Source organism: Telopea speciosissima, unplaced genomic scaffold (assembly GCF_018873765.1).
Source record: "Telopea speciosissima isolate NSW1024214 ecotype Mountain lineage unplaced genomic scaffold, Tspe_v1 Tspe_v1.0062, whole genome shotgun sequence".
Classification (NCBI taxonomy): domain Eukaryota; kingdom Viridiplantae; phylum Streptophyta; class Magnoliopsida; order Proteales; family Proteaceae; genus Telopea; species Telopea speciosissima.
This window is the reverse complement of record NW_025317398.1, coordinates 12,375-35,032: the sequence shown is the minus strand read 5'-3', so window position 1 is coordinate 35,032 and position 22,658 is coordinate 12,375. Positions and strand designations below refer to the sequence as shown.

Here is a 22,658-nt window from a genome sequence, read left to right as displayed (position 1 = left end):
AAACCTCCGGTGCCCGATTCGCCCACGGATGAGCCTGCAAAAAACCGAGTGAGCGCAAGAGAGCCGGTGTGGCTTCGGCCTAGGAATCTCCGACACTCTAGTTAGGTCTCCAATGTGACAGCGTAACAGCTAATGAAAAGTTAAGTGAGCAATAGACCTCCATACCTGGGTATTTATGGAGGGAGATGAGGCGGTTGGAGGAGTCCTAGTATGGTAAGAGTCCTTGTTTGGTAAGGCTCTTCCTCGCGGAGCGAAGTGGAGAGTTTCTTTCGGGGTCGGACTCTTGTTAAGGTAAAGAGTCCATGTAAAATATGATTCCGTATCGCGTTACGATCGTGGCTCGATCCTTATCCCGTGATTCTCGGGATGTCCTGACATGGCTCCGCGATTCCCGGCGGGTCATTATGATGACCTTGGTGGAGGGCTCGGCCTCGGAGGTCGGCCTCGGCCAATATGACCTGAGGGTCATATTGTTAGTTGTGTGTGTGTGAGCTCGGTCGTGCCATGGTGCTCCAATCACAGTCGACTTGCGTAGGCTCGAACCGTGAGATTGGCTGGCGTGCGGCTCGGTCGTGATGGGGGATCTTTGGGTCAGCATTGATCTGTCGTGCCGTGCGGCCAGAGATCGGCCGAAGAGCTCGGCCTACTAGGTCGGCCTTGTCGGGCCCGTACGAGTTCGGCTCAGCGTCCGGTTGACTTGGGTGTGTCTGACTAGCTCGGCCAAGCAGTAAGGTTTATCGAAGATCGGGTCGGCCCAGTCTTCTGCTGAGCTCGGTTCGGTTCTTAGACTGACGTCGGCTCGGCCATGTGATAGCTTCTGATTGGTGGGGTGTTTTATGCCTTATCAGTCCTCAAAACAATTCTTACTCTCTATTTATTCCTTAGCTACCAAGCCATTGTATGTATAAATACATTGAGCATCTCTACGATTGATAGAGAGCAAAATAAAATTCTGGTTTTAGAATTTCTTAATTGATTTGTCAATATCTTATACCAAGTAAAGTCGTATATATACCTTGCCAAGAAGTATGGGAACCTTTGTTTACCCAAAAACTAGATGTAGGGGAACCTTTTTATGACTCAATCGAGCGTGCGTATTCGTGATTGTGAAGTCATCGATGGTGCAGTTTGTTGCACTTTACACTTTTTCTTTCTATGGTTGTAGAATTGTAATGCAACACATAGACAGACACAACGCTTTTCCCCTACAATGACAAAAGGCTTTCAATTTCTTCATTTTCTTTTCCTCGAGTTCAAGGAATCCAAGCTAGCTTTTTCTATGTTTCAGAACTCAGAACAAGATCTATTCTTTCCTTTCTCAAACGAAAGAACCAATGTTCCACAGAGATCACTTCGCTCATCCGCCACCTTCTTTCCTACATAAACACCCTCTCGCCTCTCAGACACTCAAACGCCGGCTAGGATTTTGGTCTGAAAAATGTCGACAATCGGAGAGATACCGATTCACACTGCTCCAACAAACCAGCCGACAAAGCGTCGCCACTCGGCTCGGGCTCGCTATTATGCGCATCGGGTGCGTGACAGCCTGACGACACGTGTCTCCAAGTTCGTGTGCTCAATCTTCTTGGTTCTGCTTCTGGTGTTGGGTGTTATCTTCTTCATCCTTTGGCTAAGTCTTCGCCCACACCGGCCCAGGTTCCAGATCAGCACCTTTTCCTTCCCGGCTCTGGCCCAAGACAACGGTTACGATAACGCTCAGGTATCGTTCAACATTACGATCCGAAACGCGAACCAGAATATCGGCCTTTATTACTACTCCATGAGTAGCGTTCTTTATTATCAGGACCAACGTATTGGAGGGGCGGCGTTACCGTTACCGTCAGCGTTCCCGTATTACCAGGAGCCGAAGAGTACGTTATCGATAAATGGGCAGATGAGTATGCCCACCACGTTGGAGATAACAGGTGACAAGTGGACGGCGTTAATGGCGGGTAGGGCGACGGGCACGGTTGTGTTTCGGTTGGACCTGACATCGACGATCCGGTTTAAACTTGCCACGTGGGATAGTAAGCACCATAAGATGCATGCCAGCTGCCAAATTTCGGTGGGCCATGACGGAATGATCTTGACCGTCTCCAAAGATAAGAGGTGCCCTCTTTATTTCAGCTGATGACGTGGATTTTTTTTATTTTATTTTTTTTGTTGGGTTTTAAAGTGTAAGGTGGAGTTTTATATTTTCCTGATGATGTGGTTTTTTTTTTGTGTTTGTGCTGAAAAGGAATATAAGTATTTGATTACCGGGTTTGTGGCAAAGAAACAAAAGTTTGTTACCTTTTTACCCCTAATACAATGAGCTGGCAATAAGGGAGAGCGCGGTGAACCGAAAAATCATTGAGAACGCTATAGTTATGAAATCAAAGGTGTCAATCGATACGGTATCCAGTATTCAGTATGGTATCGAAGTCAAACACCTCATATCGATACCATACCATATATGGTACCATTTTCTCATATTGATACATTATCATACGGTATTGATATGGTATATGATTTTATTTAGTATATATATGATATGGTATTCGGTATTTGTTATGTGGTTTCTTATATTATATATACATAAATTAATATATATAGTATGAAATATATTATATTTAGTATATTATATTCTTATATATATAAACTATTATATATATTTAATACATATATACTTATATATATTATTTATTATATAAATTAGTATATATATAAGTATATATTCTGATAATACGGTATGATATCAGTATTCGGTAATTCGGTACGGTATCAGTATGTACCGACGCTATCAACCCCCATACCGATACCGTACCGTGCAGAGTATGGTACCAATTTCCCATACCGTTACAATTCGATACGGTACAATATGGGTAATTTAGTACGATACCAGTTCGGTAAATGGTTTCGGTATCGAGTTGACACCCTTAGATATGATGTGATGAATTCAAAAAATCACCAAAAATAAAGTGAATATTACACAACGAATGCATCGTGGTGAAAATTGTGAGTCGAAAAATTATCAAAAACAGTAGAAATCTAATGCTAGAGTTATCTGGCAAGCAACAACTCTGCCAGGAGGAAAGATGTGTATACCTTGGACTTTGGTTTCACCTTTTTTTGAACTTCCTGAACTCACTTCTAACTTTTCTGTTGTACCCATCTCTTTTCAACACAACCAATAGATAGCTGCCTTAAGATCCAACACACTGAATTCTGTTAGGACCAACACTCCTTCCCCCCCCCCCCCCCCCCTCCCCCTCCCCCTCCCCCTTCCCCCTTTTTATATGATGTACAAACATTTCTCTTATCTTAATCTAAGGCGTAGCTTTTTCATAAAAAAAAAAAAAACCAACTCTACCAAAAATATTAATACATGTTGCATCAACAAACCTCTGGTGGGTCCTGTTGCATCAAAAATATTAATACCAAGGATGGGACCAACATAGAATAGTAAATAGACAAGGAGATAAGTGTCAGTGGGTACCGGTGGGGCACTATCTGATGCTTAAGTTAGATCTCTTTAATAAATAGATGAAACAGTATGAATTTCAAGAATGCAATCCCCTTGTGTGGGGTATTACCTTTCAATTTACAGGGTTGATTCCCTTTGGTTGACGTGGTAATGTAAAAGTCCTGATTTTACCAATGGTGGAGCCCTCCTGTTGTCAGGAGGTGGAGTGTTCCTGTTTATCAGGTTCTCCTACATGCCTGGGAGCCTTGTTTGGTGAGTATCAATAAATGCTCATTATTGTCATTGCAGCATGGGAGATGGTTTCCTTTGCAAGATAACCTTACTTAGCGGGTGATGATGTGCCAAGGCCGTTATAGAGTAATCATGTATAGTGGAAGATGATGTGCCAAGGCGTGTAGACTTGTCCTAGGTAAGCTAGTTGACCCAATAGGTGTGCCAGCCTCCTTTCGCTTCTTTGAGTAGGTTTGTGGACCTTCTTGACGGGTCTCATGCAGGTATGGTTTTATCCAGTTGACCTGACCAAATACCTTTGCCCATGCCACGTGTCATGGCATTATTGGGTGGCTATTATATGGTATAACATAAAGCCTCCAACTCTAATGGACTCCGTTCGGGTGTGTTGGAGTAGGATAGTCGTCAACACGCTCCTTGCTCTCCGTGGTTCATTTTCTTGGAGAACACCACAGCCCCATGTCCTTTGCCAGGTTGGTTGAGACTCGATTGCATACTCGTTGTGTTAGCTCGAGCAACGCGGCTTCCTATTGGTTTCCGGTTATCCCCAATCTTGGGATTGACTAGGGTAGTGCTGTCGTTATTACTTCGTAATGCGAGTTGTGACTATCACATCGCTGAGATTCTTCTGGAGTGGTGGTTCTAATTCCCCATCTTTACCTTCGTGAGTATCCATGCATTGAACTTGTGGGGACCTGGCACTTCATGTGGAATAGCCGTCTTCTTTATTGAGTCTTCATCAATGCCTCTATTGGAAAGTGTTGTCATTTGTGGTTTTCTAGGCATCGTACTCGCAGTCCTCCAATGGAAAATCGTCATGTTCAATAGTGTAGTTATTCCTTCTGTGATCTTCTCAGATGCCAGTCTATTCTTCAAGCTAGGTCGTCACGTGCTCTTCTCATCTTAACTGCTCTTTTTCCTATATAAGGGTGATTTCTTTGTCATACTGTGTCTTTTAAACTTTGTGTCTTCTACTTTCCCCTTCCTGCTTTTTGCAAACACTATGAGGTCTGCTTTTCTTATCTTTGTTCTGGGTTGTGGTACCCGTTGTTCTGACTTGGAGTTTCTTGTTATGGTGTGGCATTGTTTGAGACTCCTTCTCCAGTGGAGGTTGACATTGTGTTATAACTCTGTGTATATCTGTCGTTTTTCTTCTGATGGTCGTATCCCCGTGACCTTTCTCTCAGATTTTATCTTTCAATGGTCTTACAAACCTGGACTTTATCCCCTGATGGTGCTTGGGGTGGTCGTGATTTTGATACAGCCGGGTTTGTTTTCCCCCTTAGTCTTCTTGGGGAGTCACCTATGGCTCAAGTTTTGGGAGGGGGGAGAATACGCGCCCTGGAGCTTGCCTCCCATTTCTCCAACTCCCCGTGTCTTTCTTAGGAGGTGGTCCTTGGGCGCAGAGTGTAGCCGGGTGACAGTTGATCCTCCTATGGTTCCCATGAGCCTAGTGGTTAGTAGTTTTAGTTTTTTTTTTTGGTAGAAAGAGAGCTATTCATTCATGCACGTCCAATGCCAAGCAAAGGAAAACAAAATACATAAAACAGATAGAGAACATGATAAATGCAAGGTATGGATAAACTGTATCCAAAACCAAGGAGTGGAAATTGACCCGATTGACCCAGTCTCACATATCATTGACTGGGTTATCCAGACTAGGGGTTGGTCACAACCACTTCCCTAAATAACAGGCTATAGACATATCAAATTTGAAGCGCATGCACATACGTGCCAATAGAGGGGAGCCCATACGTGCCAAACAGTCCAACGCCACACTGCCCATACGTGTCGACACGCTGCCACAGCCTACTTTTCAAACAGACTTGTCGGATCGACAAAGGTCTGCTGGATCGATGAGTAGAGTTTCGATTGACAACAAGAAGACCACTAGAATCGTAGGCACAATCTACTTTCTAATAGATCTGCAAGGATCTGCTGGATCGGTGAGTGGAGCTTCGTCCGACGACAGTAAATGGTTGTTGAAGATTGAACGGCGGCTGGAGCTTCGGAGTCGACGATAACCTCAGTGCCACCAACATCTGAGTCGGCATCACCTGCAAACACACAAACAAAGAAAAAAGAAAAAACCTCCCTTGATTGAGAGCCCCTCGGTGTTGTCCATATACAACCCAGAAACTGAAACATAAATTTGGAGCACAAAAACTATGATTGTCTACCAACAATGGCAAAAAAAAACTAATCAACCATAGAATGGGGAGGGGGAGGGGGAGAGGAAGGGGTATGGCGGAAAGTATTTGCGGTGACGGCCATGGTGGGAGCAGAGCAGAAGGGGTGCAGGGGCAGAGGGAGTTGGGGCAAGACAGAGTGGGGGTGGGTACATAGAACGGTGGAGTAGGGCGGAGAGGGGGCGGCCACAGAGGGCGGTGAAAAAGAGTGGAAGGCGGGGCGGTGATGATCCATGAAAGGGGGAATGGTTTTCCAAGCAGATTTTGTCACACCCGCAAACCACCCCCTGGGAGGATTCGGCTAGTAACCCGAATACCCGAAGTATTCGAAGACCTCCAGGATCCCGATGCAGTATATACACATCACAAGCACAGCACCAAATTAAGATAAAAAGTATTTCATTGGTCAGAGTACGCGAAAAGTACAATTCACAAGTTTATATATATATTATTTACATTCAGATCCCATTTTTCTCAAACAGCCTGGATTTACATGGTTTCATCCATCGGGCCAGAAACAAGCTATACTAAAATATTTATAGTGGAAATACATCCTCCATAAAGAGTAGAGTTTTAACAAAAGAAAAACAAATGAAAAAACTACATCATCAATCACTGTTCTCCAAGTAATCCCCTCTGCCACTATCAGATCCACCTGCAAGACCATATAAAAGAAAATATTTCACAGGGGTGAGCTCCACCGAGCCCAGCAAGTAAAGGATAAACCACATACAAGCATTCACACATACAAAGTAAAAATCCTAAATGCATGGATTCAATTTTAAACCTAATTTCCACCTAACAAACAATGCCTAAGTCTCTAAGTCGTACTATGTCAACAACTCGGGAAAACAGACTTGGGTCCGTCATCTCAACCCAAGCCAAAACCTCAATTGTTGCATGGAGCCCACACTAGTAGTAATCCTCCAGATCCTCCCGTGGGTAGACTCTGATAATCATAGCCTGGACCCCATCCCGGTGTTCCACACACTCTTCAGCGACAGGGAGCTATGATCACCCAGAACCTAAACCCCTGCTGGTAAGGGTTGTAGTACCAAGGAATGACGTCCCTAGTCATATATAGACTAAATGGCATAGTACGAGGTGTACAGTGCTCCTGCATCCCATACTACGGTGCACCATACCTCTCATTTCCAAGCCATTTACGGCATCTATTCTAGCATACAAATCACACCTTCAAACATATTCCACATTTCATCATAAGTCCACAATTTCATAATCACAAGACATGAATGAAGTAATTAATAAGACAAGTTCTAACAAGAATAATTTCACACATATGCACGTTTCCTGATAATTAATCTAAAATGATAAACACTCCAAAATAAAATCAAGGCCTATCCCCACTCACCTTGCTTTAGTTGATTTTTGCACTGCCGGGTTAGTTCACGAGTCATTTGTCGATAGGTTCAATGATCCAAGAGTTAGGTCCTAATATTTATAAACCAAACATATATGTTAGGCAGTATCCTAATGTTTCTGGAGTTCCAATATACGTTAGGTTACTTTAAAACAGGTTTGGAGCTAAGAGAACATCTGACAACAACACTGGTCTGTGTCTTTGGTTGACCCGTGACTTCCACCAGAGACAAACAGCAAACAAAAAATTGACTCAAGAGTTAGGTTTCTAAAAATTATCAACTATACATGCATGCTAGATGATATTCTAATGATACTGAAATCCCAAGATAAGTTAGGGTCGATTCGGAATAGATTTGGAGTTAAGAAACACCTTTTAGTAACTCTGGTCTATGTCTCTGGTTGACCAATAACTTCCACCAGAGAAAATCAGAAACGAAAAATAAAAAGGAAATCAGAGTTTTAATGGAGGTTTTGGGTTGGTCTTCCCCAATTGACATCAGGGATGATTCCTACATACAAGATTGAGTTACTATGACTCAAAATAGACTAGGGAGGTGGGTAATTTGGAGAATTTTGGTTAGGGTAATGACCATGGTTCAGATTTGCAAGAAATAATCAGAGTTATTTTTACATGAACTACACCAATTGGAAATTAACTTATACAACATAGATTAAACTTAACAGGGTGCTAATTGATAGTAGCACCAACAATCAATGACCCAAATGAAAACTTCCTAATAGAGTCTAGTATAAATGGAGATAACTTGACTGAATTAAGCAGTCATCTAAGTATCCCACACCCATGAAATTGGGGCTTAGGTTTCCCCAAATTAGGGATGAATCTGGCATAGGAATCATGGTAAGGAAAGAAATTAAGGGAAAAATTCATGGAAAGGAGATGAGATGTGGGGGTAAGCCTCTTACCAAAACCAGATAGCAGTCCTCAGCCGCCTTCTTCTCTTCTTCTTTCTACTTCACCCAGCTTTTGTTTGTTTAGATTTGAAGAGAGGTGAATAGTGGAAGTTGTTTTATTTTTATATGAGGTGTATTAGTCGGTCTCTAAATCTTATCTCTATTTAATTAAAAATGATTATTTAGCCGTATTTGTGTACGAAGGTTAATTAAATGAGTCCCACGTACCAACATTGTTGGAGAAACATTTTAACAAGCTAAATGGGACGCGGCGGCAAAATCCCCGACTCGAGGCACCGGGTCCCGCACTCCCGAGACAGGAATTCTGCAGTAACAATACTCTAGTTTATATATGTGGTTGATCAGAAGATCCATCAGAGTGTGTTTTATGTGCTGTCCAAGTGTCGAAACACCCCAAGTTTGGTGGTTTCGCATACAAATACATTTCTAACAATGTTTTCATGCCCTAAATACCTAAAAATATGGTCAGGGTCGCTTTCCATGATTTATACATTAGATTGTAAATTTTGAAATTGTATGGGGGAGGTATGCATCATTTTGCCGGTAGACAATGGGTTACCATCAAGATTTCTTCTTCATCTTCCACTCGTTCGAACATCAAAGCAATACTCCAAAATGTATACAAGGTTGCCACTTCGGATTCTGGACCTACCATCGGATTCGGGTTAGGGTTTGGGTCAAAAAACCCAAGCTATAACAGATTTGTCATCGTTGTTATCATCGTCGGCATCGTCGGCATCGTCTTCGGTAGCGGTTCCAAGGATCATGGTGAAAGAAACTAGGGAAAATTACATGATTAGCTACTTTTGGGTTTTCATTTACAAAACTGTCCACCCTGTGTTTGAGTTAACAAAAATAGACAAAAACAAGTTTAGTTTTACAAAACTAGACAAAATAGTGACTCTCCTTCCTTCCTCGGCAGTTCCCCTCTGAAAAAATCTCTTTTTTTTTCCTCTATTACTTGGGGTAGCAGAGAATGGAGGTGGCTAGGACAAGGGTAGAGTTGTAGGGAATGGAGGATGCCTGGGCGAGAAGGCAATGATAGGGGTAAAAATGTCTAAAAAAGTAAGTGTAGAAGGGAGAGACACTATTTTGTCCAGTTTTGTAAACCTTAACTTGTTTTTGTCTATTTTTGTTAACTCAAACATAGGGTGGACAGTTTTGTAAATGAAAACCCAAAAGTAGGTAATCATGTAATTTTCCCAAGAAACTAAGGAGGAGATAGGATGTTTGGATTACACGCACCAACGGCGGAGAGACCTAACACGCACAGCGGCAGAAAAAACCCTAATGCACAATGGTGGAAAAAATTCTAATAATCTTCAATTAATTATTTATACAATAGATGAAAAAACTCTGACACACAACGGCGGAAAACATTGTAATGGAATCGTTTACGAGCCAAAAGAATAGTAAAGTAAGCAATTTAACAGAGACTGAAAACCCAAATGAATGAAAGGACTAAGGAGAGAAATAAAGCGCTTACCGAAGTCAATTCTGTCCCTAAAGTGATAGAATTTATACAATCGCATGGAACAACCGACAATAAATACAGGAATACAAATCAATAATAGAAACGCGAAGACAGATTCATAAGAGAAAGAAAGAGGGAAATTACAGTCTTCTTCGCGGTGACCATGGTTGCCACTCTGTTGCATCAAGAAATCTCTGGTAGGTCCTTCAGGTGCCGTAACTTGTAAAAGGACGTCAAGGACAAGGGAGAACCGGTGTGGTTCCGGCCTAGGAGTCTCCGATGCCTAAGTTTAGATTTCTCTTAGCAACAGATGAATTACTGGAACTCAAGATGAATAATGGGTTAAAATACCTAAGTATTTATAGTTGAGTATGGTGGTGTGGAGAGTCCCTATTGATGATAAGTATTCTTCGCGGAAGAGTCTATCACGTAGTAGGGTGTCTCTTTATGAGACGTAGAGTCCTGGTGGGGAAGAGGTTCCCTAACAGATAGATGTGTACTCTTGTACTCTTCACGTGTTGGATAACGATCCTTGATGTATGAGTCCGGATAGGATCACATCTCTTTGGGATAACGTGCTTCTAATGATAAGATGACGTAGACCTTGGCGGTGACGTCATGGTCGGACCTCGTTGGCTTGCATGGAAGACTTGGTCTCTGGATGACTTCTTGGGTCTATTCCTCTTGGATTTGCCGAATGGGTTCTATCGTGGTCTGGCTTGGGCCAACCTCTCCTTTGGGTCAGGACACGTGGCATCTCGGGACTGGTCTGTGTATTTTTGGCTTATCACTCTCTAACAAAAGCGATTTCGGAAGCCTACTCTTCAATGGCGGCCGCCAACACATCCATGCCGTGAGCACTCAAAGAAACCCGGTTAGTAGTTTTACTTAATTAGTTTAGTATAATGAAAAGTAGAGTAGAGTAATGTAGCAGAGTAGTGTAGTGTAGAGTAATGTAAAGTAATGCAGTGTAGTGTAGTGTGGTGTAGAGTAATGAAGTGTAGAATAGTGTAGTGTTGTATAATATAGTGTAGCGTAGCATAGTATAGCATAATTAATGTTAGATAAGCATATTTTTTTTGGTAAGATTAGATAAGCATATTTAGACCTAATTAGATAGTGTAATATTAGTTAATTAGTATGAACTAAGCATGTTTAGGATTAATGTAATTAAATCATGATTAGGATTGGACCTAATTAGATAGTTTTATATTAGTTAATTAGTATTAAATAAGCATGTTTAGACTGAATGTAATGAAATTATGATTATGATTACTTAAAGTATCATCTTAATTAACATGTGATTAATTAGATACGCATAATTTATAATAATTATAGTTAAACCAAGCATGAGTAGGGTTAACATGCAAATATTTTTTATGTTAGACCTAATTAGATAGTGTAATATTAGTTAATTAGTATGAACTAAGCATGTTTAGGATTAATGTAATTAAATCATGATTAGGATTGGACCTAATTAGATAGTTTTATATTAGTTAATTAGTATTAAATAAGCATGTTTAGAATGAATGTAATGAAATTATGATTATGATTACTTAAAGTATCATCTTAATTAACATGTGATTAATTAGATACGCATAATTTATAATAATTATAGTTAAATCAAGCATGAGTAGGGTTAACATGCAAATATTTTTTATGTAATATTAGTCAGTCAAAAATAGCCATACAAGTGATTACCAAAAAATACATAGCCATACAGGTGGGTTTAGGATTTATACTTTGTGGAGAACCTTCACGCTATAGCATCTAGTAGAAAGATTGGGAATTTGCTAGACGAAGTGGGTACCTAACATTTTTTCATCTCCATAACATGACCTTTACCTGAATCTCTGACCAGACCCTTGAGTTTAAAGTCAACTGGCTATTCCCATTTTAGGGAAATAGCTCTCTTTTACGGGTCCTAGGCCCTTATCCTAGGGGGTGATTCCCCCTTTCAATTTCTTCAATATAGGAAGGAGAATTGTACGTGTTGATCATTAGCTAGTAAGCAACCAACAGTCAATTGGAACCCACACCTCCACCACGTGCGATGAGAGTGCACATGTGTTTAAGTCACCACACCTACACATGTGTAATTGGCATCTTAGAACTTTAGTTATTTCTGTTGTATTAATTCTCACATTAGTTTTATTTTTATTTCTCATGATGTTCATTACTGTTTCAAATGTTTAGGATGTCAAAACATATTAGATGTCACGTTCATGAGTTTTTCTTATTTATTTACATGCATTCGTGTAAGAGTTGAGGTAGTTTATTTTCTCCTTGTGCATTACTCGTTGGCTATTGAGATGACATCATTTAGACAGTGTTATTTCACTGTTTACGGTTGTCAATTCTTTGTTCATAACAATAGCTTAAGTTCATCATGTTTTGCCTACTAACTTGTTTTTTATAGCCCAAGTATTGAGATAAGCCTACTTCTCGTATTCTTTTGGTTTTCTTATTTTCATATTGTCATTGGGCCACCTTTATTTTTGGAGCGTTTATTATTTAATAAAATATCAAATAATTAAGAAGACTAATTTGACCAGGTGGACTGATTTGCATATTATCTTCCTTGGTCAGCATTCTATGGTTTGGCCTGTGTTTCTATAGAATTATATTTGAAGTCAATTTACAGGTCCTAGATCCTAATTTGTGTTGTGACTCTATCATCATATCAATCTTATTACTTCTATTTACCAAAAAAAAACAAATCATAGTCCTTCTCTCCCAAGAGAGGGACTAGGCATAAAAATCCCATTGACCTCATAAGGAGCGGTAACGTATATAATCATTAGAGCCTAAATCTCGTTCTAGCGCTCACGACCCTCAAATCCTCAAGGTAACGAAAACCCTAATCCAATGAAGAAGAAGAACAAACAAACTGATTGATTCAAAACTTCAAGATGATTTTATTTTGTCCTGAACGACCCTTATATAAGAATGTCTGATTACAAAGAAAAAGAAACATAAATAAAATATAAAACAAAACAGTATAGAATATTAAAATAGAAAACTAGTATTCCTAAATCACGCACAAAAGTGCAGAGGTTGCGTACACCCCTTAAACGTGTGAATTTAGGTCCGAAACTTCAGTCCAATGAATGAATTGATCAGACAGCCTATAAAGCATTGGCTGCCGTTTGGCTTCCATAACTCTACCTTAGCGAAAAGTTTTGATCCTCGAAAATTGTACTAAAAGATTAATATATTCGACCCGATCGAGTGGACTTCTACCGGTCCAACCGATTCAGAAATTCTTCGAAAACCTTCTCTATATCACCTCATCACATCTTCAGCGAGGAGCAACAACTTTTGTAATCTCAAAGTGGAGACTCATTAGACAACACCAATCACCATGAGAGCTAAACCGCATGGAATTCAATGCCTTCGGATCCCACCCCAAATCTGAGTCCATGGTTCTCATGATCATGGAAGAAGAACTCGATCGAAACCTGTCGAAACCACCGAGTCAACTCAGTTTTGCAGGTTTTCGAGATGAGTTGAAGGGTGATTTTAAAAAATCCAGGGTTTCGATCGAAATTCGATGGTTTCGACCGAGATGTTGGTAATTTCACAAGTTTCGATACTTATGCCCGTCGAAACCTAGCTCGAAACCAATACAGATACTTAAGTATGGCAATAACCAGGTCAGAAACCAAGACAAACACTTATTTATGTCTAATATCCTTTGTATTTCATTTACTTAAGATATTATTCATAAATAAGCAAATACCCCCTATTTGAATCCAATAAAAATAGTTAAAAAATTAAATTCCAAAAGAAAAAAAAGTCAACCCCCCAGTTCATCAAGAACAAAAACTGGAGTTTCGATGGTAGATGCAATTTTCAACTTTCTAATGTTGGAGTTTTTCTCAAATCTATAAATTCCATAAATCTTAATATGGTAAAAAATTGCTAAAAATCAAAAATGAGGTAAAATATTCATTTGTTTTGATGTCCAAAAAAATATTTCTACAGAGCGATTTTGACAGCATTCGCGTACACCAAATTAAGTTTGACCGGTACATAACTCCTTCAATATAAACCAGATTCAAGCAATCTTAGACTTGTTGGAAAGCTATCAAAACAACGCTTTCTAACAAATCCAAGATTGCTTAAATCTGATTTATATTGAAGGTGTTATGTTCCGATCAAACCTTATCCGATACCATGTCCGAGAACAATATACAGTATCAAACTTGGATCAAAACCACAAGTATAATTTTTAATGTTCTCTATGTAAAACTAATGCATGGATTGGATTTAAAATGTCAAAAATAGGCAGTACAACAAGAATCAGGGCAAAAAAACAACTTCTGGGCCTCGAAACCAAGATTTGAGTTAGCCTGGAGAAAGTTCCAGGTTTCGACCGAAACGAACTCGATTTCTAGCTAGTCGAAACCCACGTTTTAGAACCTTGCTCATGACGACATTAAGAGAGTTTTGACTACGTCTACACTTATTTACCAAAATATTAAAAAGCAAATTTCAATTTAGGGAAAATTACACTGCCACCCCCTGAGGTTTGTATTAAATACAGAGCAACCCCCTATGTTTCTAAATTATACAGCCACACCCCCTGAGTTTTGGTTAGTAGTTACAGTCAGCCCCACTCCGTTATATCATTCCCGTTAAGTGATAAGGTGTTGATAATTCGTGACATAAAATGACTAATAAACCCCTATTAGGGGTGTGAGCTTATCACCCCCTTCCTATCCTCTCATTACTCCATCTCCGTCGCTCACATTCTGCAGTTTTGATTCTCCATCTTCATTAGTTTCTCGCCCATTCCCTCTTTCTTTCTCTCGTTCACACCCTTTGCTATTGAAGCATAGTGTCTCTTGCAATTTTTTTATTCAACATTCTGCAAAACAGAGATGTATAAATGAATACCAGCAACTCCATCGCTGACCTGCAACTCCTCGCAGAACGGAGGAGTCCCTCACCACTTCTCTCCCCTTCACATCCTCTCATCACTCCATCTCCGTCGCTCACATTCTGTAGTTTTGATTCTTCACCTCCATCAGTTTCTCACCCATTCCCTGTTTCTTTCTCTCGGTCACACCCTTTGCTATAGAAGCATAGTGTCTGTTGTTGAGACTTAGGAGAAAAGCAAAGTGTCCGTTGCAATTTTTTTATTCAAATTCATTCTCCTCTTTAATGAATCTGACCAAAAACCTTACCCTTCAAATGACTGATATCCTTGGGCGAAGTCATCGGGGTTTTCAGATGGGAAATCTCAACCGGAATTAGCCAGAAGACAAGCGATTGTTTACTCATCAAATGCTCTGAAAGTTGAAAGCGTCATAGAGTTGGAGAAGAACTAAATCTCTTCCGGTAATTTGTAGCAATCGATACTGCTCTTACGACTTTATTCCCTTACCCTGCCTGTCGTAAAAAACTTTACCCCATGAATCATGATAAGACGAGTTTCTCATATTAAGATTTTGGTTAGCAAAAGGGAAGAGGTGAGGTCTGGTGGGGGTGTTCTCATGTAGTGGAAGGAAAATGGAAGAAATAGATAAAGAGAAGGAGAGGGTTCGGTGGTGATGATTGTTGGGAGTTAAAGTGGGAAAGCAAAATCAGAGAGACGGTGAGTGAGGTTCTTGTTAGTGGAAGGAAAGAGATGAAGTGGGTCGGTCCAGAGGCAAAAGGAAAATAAGAGGTTTCGGTTTGGACTGTGAAATAGAGAATGGGATTGGATGATTTCAGTTATGAAATGGAGATGGTGAATGACCGATTAAGTTTCAAAGGATGGATGGAGAAGTGAGATTGGAAGAAGATTTGGCTGGGATTTCAATTAGGTTCAGGTAATTGAATTTCACGGTCGTAGTTTGACCTGAAGATCAGGGCATCTAGACGGGTGAAAGCAGAGGGAATAGCAGATTGGGTTTGCAGATTTTTTAGGGCTAATAGCGAATGAATGAGAGCGGAAAAAAAAAATCCGAGAGAGAATAGAGGGAGAAGAGATGAGGGAGAGATGACATATGCAGTAGAGTTATAGGTCAACCATGGAGGCAACTTCAAATTTGAGGAAGAAGACAACAGTAAAAAGGGTTTTTCTATTTTAAAAGAGGGCAAAGTTGGTATTTAAAATGTATTATTTAATACCGTCTACTCAGGGGGTATGATTGTATAATTTAGAAACACAGGGGCTCACTTTGAATTTAATACAAACCTCAGGGGGTGACAGTGTAATTTACCCTTCAATTTAAAACTCAGGAATTCCACTTGGTGAGCAATTGATAAACATTGGTAAACATTTGGGTGAAGTCCTACTTAGTAAGCAATTGATAAACATTTGGTTGGTCAAGTTCCATAATCTGTCCCATCAATCAAATTTCAATCTAAAACGAGTATTATTAACGGGTCAAATGGTCAAATGGTCAAATAAAATTATAAAAAATTATTATTCATGGTTTTTGTTTTTTTTTCAAGTTAATTTCTTCATGGCTTCGACCTTTCAGTCTTCCGCGGAAGGTTATAACCATGTCGATAACGCGGCCTCCGTTGTTTCCCGCCATCTTCCCCTCCGGCTTCGAGGAAGTTAGGAATGACGCAACCAGAAGGTGGGGACCACTTTACTACATTGCATTATTCATCCTTAAACTGAGTTTAGAATCTTTCTTGGTCCTTTAGACCGGGTCTTCCACCTGTGTCTGTGTTAGTTTTGTTAAACCGGACCTATATGATAATCAACCCAGAGCCGGGCATCTTTTCAATTTGTTTACCGTCCGATTTGAGACATATGATATTATGCGGGGTGTTTATCAATTTCATTTCGGTTTAGTGGTTCGGTTTTAGTTTGATTAAGAATGCAATAGACATAAATCAAACCGATTATAAATCAATTATTACTATTTGATTAAGATAAGTTATGTTTTTTTTTTTTTGGGTAGAATTAAGATAGATTAGGTTACTCATACAAAATGATCCACAGCCCACCATGCCGAAGGGGACAAGCATTAATTAGAAATGTAAATGAATGGCCGAAAATATGAAATCGATTCAAGTCCATATCTATTAAGACGTATTCTAAATCAATTAATAATAAATAAAAAAATAAGTACCCAATGATATTTAGAGTGTATTCGATCCATTTATATCGCCAGCATTAATAGAAAATTAGAAATGTTCTCATCCCACAACCGAGTCAGTGACTCACCACACTTGAACCAGCTCGGACCATACATAAGTTCCACTGTTCCACTTCCGCATTAATGATGGATGCAGAGCAGGGGGCAGGACATATTTGGCATTATAGAGAAAGTAGAAATGAAAAGTCAAAATGAACTGTCCATTACTTACAAGAAGAATGAATTTACGGAAACAGAAATTGAAATTCTTCTTCACCCGTTCCTCCTCCTCTCAAGCTTCAAAGTAGCTTCAAAAACTTCAAAAATCATCCCTAAGTCTGCCGGAATCTTTCCTCTTCGATTTTTTCTTCAATTTCTTCTTCGATTGGTTCCTGAAAGAAGGAAGATCTTTTGCAAGAAATAGCCAAATTAAACAAACACACATGTCGGAGTCGATGAGCTGCTGCCGTTGTTGCACAAGCTTCATCTTCACACTGGGACTCACCTCTCTCTTCTTGTGGCTCAGCCTCCGTCCTTCCTCACCCGCCTTCTACATACAGAACTTCTATGCCCCTGCCCTAAACACCACCACCACCGCCACCGCCACCGCCGCCGCCACCGACACAAACACCATTAACACCACCATAGCCATCAATTTCAAAATCGAGAACACCAACAAGGACAAGAGAATTTACTACGATGCCCTCAACATCACCCTTTATTACCGCCCAAACCTAAGCTTCTCCGTTGGGAACGCTTTGGTGCCTGGTTTCCGTCAGGGCCATCAGAAGAAGGCCTTCAAGCAAGCAACAGTTCAGCCGGTGGAGATTAATTGGGAAGAAGCGGTGAAGAAGGTTTCTTCGAACGGGATAGTGGGTTTCAGGGTGGATTTGGCGACTAATGTAAGGTATAAGATCATTGTGTGGACGACGGAACGACACAAGGTGAGAGTCCACGCCGACGTGATGGTCGACAAGCAGGGCAAGCAAATCGAAAAGAAACGGATTAAGCTAAAATCAGCCGCACCCGATCGCTGTTGTCACCGGTCCTGTTTCTCTGGAGTGTTGGCTTTCTTCTTCGTTTTACTTACGGTTTGGTAGTTAAAAAGTTCGTTAATTTTAACTGTCGACGTAATTCGCCAATTCCACATAAATCCCTATTTAGTTATTAGGGTTTAGATAGATTAATTTCTCCAACAGAGAATCCCTACACGCCCGAACTATCAGCTTCCAATTGCAAACATTCCCGAGGAGTTTGGACTTTGGAGGGCTGCGATGACGACCTTTCGAGTATAAGTGGATTTTGGCCGTTGGATTATTATAAGAGGTAGTGCATTGATAAAAACAAGGGTAGCCCACGAGTAGCACCAAGAAGGGCTAGGTGACCTAAACCTTCTTTATCTGTTAACATGGATTTAATATATTTGCAAAACACAATGCACAGAATTTTGTGGTAATAATAATTCGTTTTGATTTCATTTATTAATTGATTCATTTTGTGAGAACAACCTTAGATGCATTATCTGCTCCTTTTCATTTCACTATTGCCCTCTAGGGTGAAGCCCTTGCTATTAGAATGGCTATCTCTAAAGCAAACACCTTAGGAATCTCTAATCTTATTGTTCTTATTGTAGAGTCTGATTGCAACGAGGCAATACATTACCTCCAAGGAATTCTCAGGCACGTTCCCTTAGAAGCAATGGTTGTCTTGGATGATGTTAAATGTCTATGTAACCCTTTCAATTTTGTTTCATTTTCTTTTATTCCACGAGATTTGAATGTTATTGCAGGTACCCTGGCCAGGAGGGTTCTATCGTGTGTATGACACATTGGCCCATTTCCACTCCTTGGCTCCAAGATTTGTCTGGAGTTCAAGGGCCCTCGCATGTTTATCAGTAAAGCTTCGTGTTACCAAAAAAAAATATAAAAGACAGTCTTTGTAATAATGATACATTCAATTGGTGTTTACACCCTAAATTACCAATTAGCCAAAAATGACATGCCGATTACCCTTTAGGATCGGTCAACAGTGTGGGTTTTCCAAAAAGGAGAATGCGAATTAGAACGATTGTAGTCGTACAGCATCCATTAAACCACGTCCCAAGATGGAAACCACACCAGGAGGACGTGATCCCCAAACGGTTCTGTAACCATTAGAGAAATTGCAGTTGGGAGGCACGTAATAGAGGTTTTGCCTTCACAAGTATAAAAGACAAAATCACAGAAGAAAGAAGGGATCTCTCGATCACATAACAAATCTGCAATTTCAATTATCTTTACATTCTACAATTTATTTTTCCTAGTGTAACTCTTTTCTCCCTCCTGATCCTAGTGATCATTCTCTCTTTCTCTCCCCTATCAAGTTCTTATCTGATTTCTTGTTATAGTGGTACGTCTTCTATATATGCCCACATCAAGATTAATAGAAATACTTGATTTCCCATTTTCACTATCAATTGTTCTGTGATTATCAACAACAACAACAACAACCATAACCTTATCCCAACTAAATGGGGTCGGCTACATGGATCCGAAAGGGTTAAAACAAAAACAAAAAAAAAAAAAGGGGTCTAAGCATTAGTCAAAGCAGCATCCCAGGAACATCCCCCTACGCGGGATCGGCTACATGGGTCCTTGACCTCCAAACAACTCTATCCGCGGTCATACTAGGATCTAGCCCTACTATATGCATATCCTTTCTTACCACTTCTCTAATAGTCATTTTAGGTCTGCCCCTACCTCTTTTAGTTCATTCCAATTGAATCTGGTCACTCTTTCTTACTGGTGCATCCGTGGGTCTCCTTTGTACATGACCAAACCATCTCAAGCGGCTCTCCCGAAGTTTGTCCTGGATTGTTGCAACTCCCAATTCAGTTTTAATACAAACATTCCTTACTCTATCTCTCCTGGTCTTGCCGCACATCCTCCTCAGCATCCTCATCTCCACTACACTCATCTTATCTATATGACTCTTCTTAATTGCCCAACATTCCGTCCCATAAATCATCACTGGTCTTATTACTGTCCTGTAGAATTTCCCCTTAAGCTTAATAGGCATACGTTTGTCACATAAAACTCCTGATGCTCCTTTCCATTTCAACCATCCTACTTTAATTCTATGGGAAACATCATCTTCTATATCACCTTCTTTGTTAAAGGTTGACCCTAGGTATTTAAAGCATTCACTTTGTGGTAGCTCTCTCTCCTCAAGTTTCACCACTTCATCATCTCTCCTGGTTTGCCTGAAGTTACACATCATATATCCTGTCTTTGTTCTGCTTAACTTAAAACCTCTTGATTCCTAGTTTGATCTCCATAGTTCCAGCTTTGCATTAATCCATTTCACTGTCTCATCTATCAAAACAATATCATCAGCGAATAGCATACATCAAGGGACTTCATCTTGAATATGTCTAGTTAAATCATCCATGATGAGTGCAAACAAATAAGGGCTTAGAGCTGATCCTTGGTGTAGCCCAATTGTAATTGGGAATTCACTACTTTGTCCCTCTGCAGTTTTGACACTTGCCACCACGCCCTCATACATGTCCTTAAGTATATCCATATAGTTAATTGAGCTCCTTCTCTTCCCTAGGACATGCAATTGTTCTGTGATTATCCTTACCCATATATTGCAATTTGGTCTTTAATCCAAAGTCCTTGCAAGAGGATGATCCACATAGACTGATAGAAGTCAGAAGTGCAAACTTCTACTACTTTGAGTCTTATAGACTCTGGCACGCCCGTGCTCTCTATCAATACCATTTGATTACGATAGATCGATCTCATGGTTAACCGATGATCATGTCGTTATGAGGTCAAAAATAAATATTAATTAATTCTATTGTTACTACTAGAACAGTGGTAAGAAGGGATCGAATCCACGAGTAGCACCAAGAAGGGCTAGGTGACCTAAACCTTCTTTATGTGGTAACATGGATTTAATATATTTTGAAGAAAAAAAAAGAACAGAATTTTGTGATAATAATAATTCGTTTTGATTTTATTTATTAATTGATGTATGTTAATGTTGCAATGTAAAAGACAACCTTTATAATAATGATATATTCAATTGGTGTTTACACCCTAAATTACCAATTAACCATAAATGACAAGTTGATTACCCTTTAGGATCGGTCAACAGTGTGGGTTTTTCAAAAAAGAGTTGTAACTGTAAAGCATCCATTACGCCACTTCCCAAGGTGGAAACCACACCAGGAGGACGTGATCCCCAAACGGTTCTGTTACCGTCAGAGAAATTGTAGTTGGGAGACACGTAATAGAGGTTTTGCCTTCTCAAGTATAAAAGACAAAATCACAGAAGAAAGAATGGATCTCTCAATCACATAACAAACTTGCAATTTCAATTATCTTTATATTCTGCAATTTACTTTTCCTAGTGTAACTCTTCTCTCTCTCTCTCTCTCCTAATCCTAGTGATCATTCTCTCTTTCTCTCCCCTATCAAGTTCTTCTCTGATTTCTTGTAACAGTGGTATGTCCTCTGTATATGCTCGCATCAAGATTAATAGAAGTGCTTGATTTCCCATTTTCACTATCAATTGTTCTGTGATTATCCTTACCCATATATTGCAATTTGGTCTTTAATCTAAAGTCCTTTGAGCAATCGAGGCAAGAGGGTGATCCACATAGCCTGATAGAAGTCAGAAGTGCAAACTTCTACTACTTTGAGTCTTATAGACTCTGGCACGCCCGTGCTCTCTATTAATACTATTTGATTACGGTAGACCAATGTCACGATTAATCGATGATCGTGTCGTTATGAGATAAAAAATAAATATTAATTAATCCTATTGCTACTACTAGATATTAATTAATCCTATTGCTACTACAAGAACAGTGGTAAGAAGGGATCGAATCCACTGGAAGGCTAAGCTACTTAAGATGGTGTAAAGTGATTTCAAAAACAATTATCCATAATACAGTTAAAAATAAACTAAGAAGTAATGAACAAATAAAAATCAATGAAGAAGAAGAAAACGATGAGAGAAGACTGTCTTCAGGTTTCGAATCCACATTGATCCATTAATTAATCTTCGGCGCACACTTCAATTCATTACAGCTACAAACCTAATGAAATCACACAATGATAATTGTCATTCATCCTAGTTATAGCGTATCTTGTCAATCACTATCGTCTTTCGCATACGCTTAGCACACTTAGTTCAGTCAGATATAGACTATCATCGGTACAATCACAATCACAATAAAAATCATTGTTTGAATAGAAAATATGAATCACAAAAACAAATCTTCTAAACTAAATTAATAAATTAAAGTCATTCACATGGAATGGTCTACACATCAAGCAATCAAGTGTACTAAAAAATTGGAATTTAATTAACAAAGTTCACTGCTTCATCTACACCCCACTGATAGGGCTACTTGATAGGGGACAACAACTATTCTTCATGGTGATGAAACGCAGGTGGAGAGCTGGAACAGCTGCTGAGCTGCAATGATGACGACGAAGCTGTTTGGGAGAGATTTTAAGAGAGGGAGAGAAATTAGAGAGATATGAGAGAAGAGATAGACTTTTTTGGAGAGAAAGAAAACATCAGAATTTAGAGAAGAGATGGGAGAGATAACGTGGAGGGATTGGAATTGGGAACAGTTGGGAGAGAGAGAATCGTAGAAGAGATAGGAGAGTGGCTTTAGGGAGAGGTTTTAGGAGATATAGAAGAACCGTGGGCAGCACATGCGAGAGAGATGATGTGGAGGGAGTTTAGAAGAGAATAGGATTTTAGAAAAGGTGGGAGCTTAGCAAAACCGTGGAGGAATTCTTAGGAGATAAAAGAGAGAGATTTTAGGGGAATGAGGAAAGATAGAATGAGAGGGTTTTAGACGGAGGAATTTTAGGAAAGAGAGGTTTAGAAGA

The 22,658-nt window shown here is 39.8% G+C and overlaps 2 protein-coding genes across 2 annotated transcripts; both read left to right on the top strand.

The window, feature by feature from the left end:
* Nucleotides 1–1,225: 1,225 nt before the first annotated feature.
* Nucleotides 1,226–2,149, top strand: LOC122647484 (protein NDR1-like). Its single transcript, XM_043840872.1, has one exon. The coding sequence runs from the start codon at nucleotides 1,439–1,441 to the stop codon at nucleotides 2,129–2,131; it is 693 nt and encodes a 230-aa protein (XP_043696807.1). The 5' UTR covers nucleotides 1,226–1,438; the 3' UTR covers nucleotides 2,132–2,149.
* Nucleotides 2,150–17,195: 15,046 nt separating this feature from the next.
* On the top strand, nucleotides 17,196–17,898 carry LOC122647485 (protein NDR1-like). Its single transcript, XM_043840873.1, has one exon. The coding sequence runs from the start codon at nucleotides 17,205–17,207 to the stop codon at nucleotides 17,859–17,861; it is 657 nt and encodes a 218-aa protein (XP_043696808.1). The 5' UTR covers nucleotides 17,196–17,204; the 3' UTR covers nucleotides 17,862–17,898.
* The last annotated feature ends 4,760 nt before the right edge of the window (nucleotides 17,899–22,658 follow it).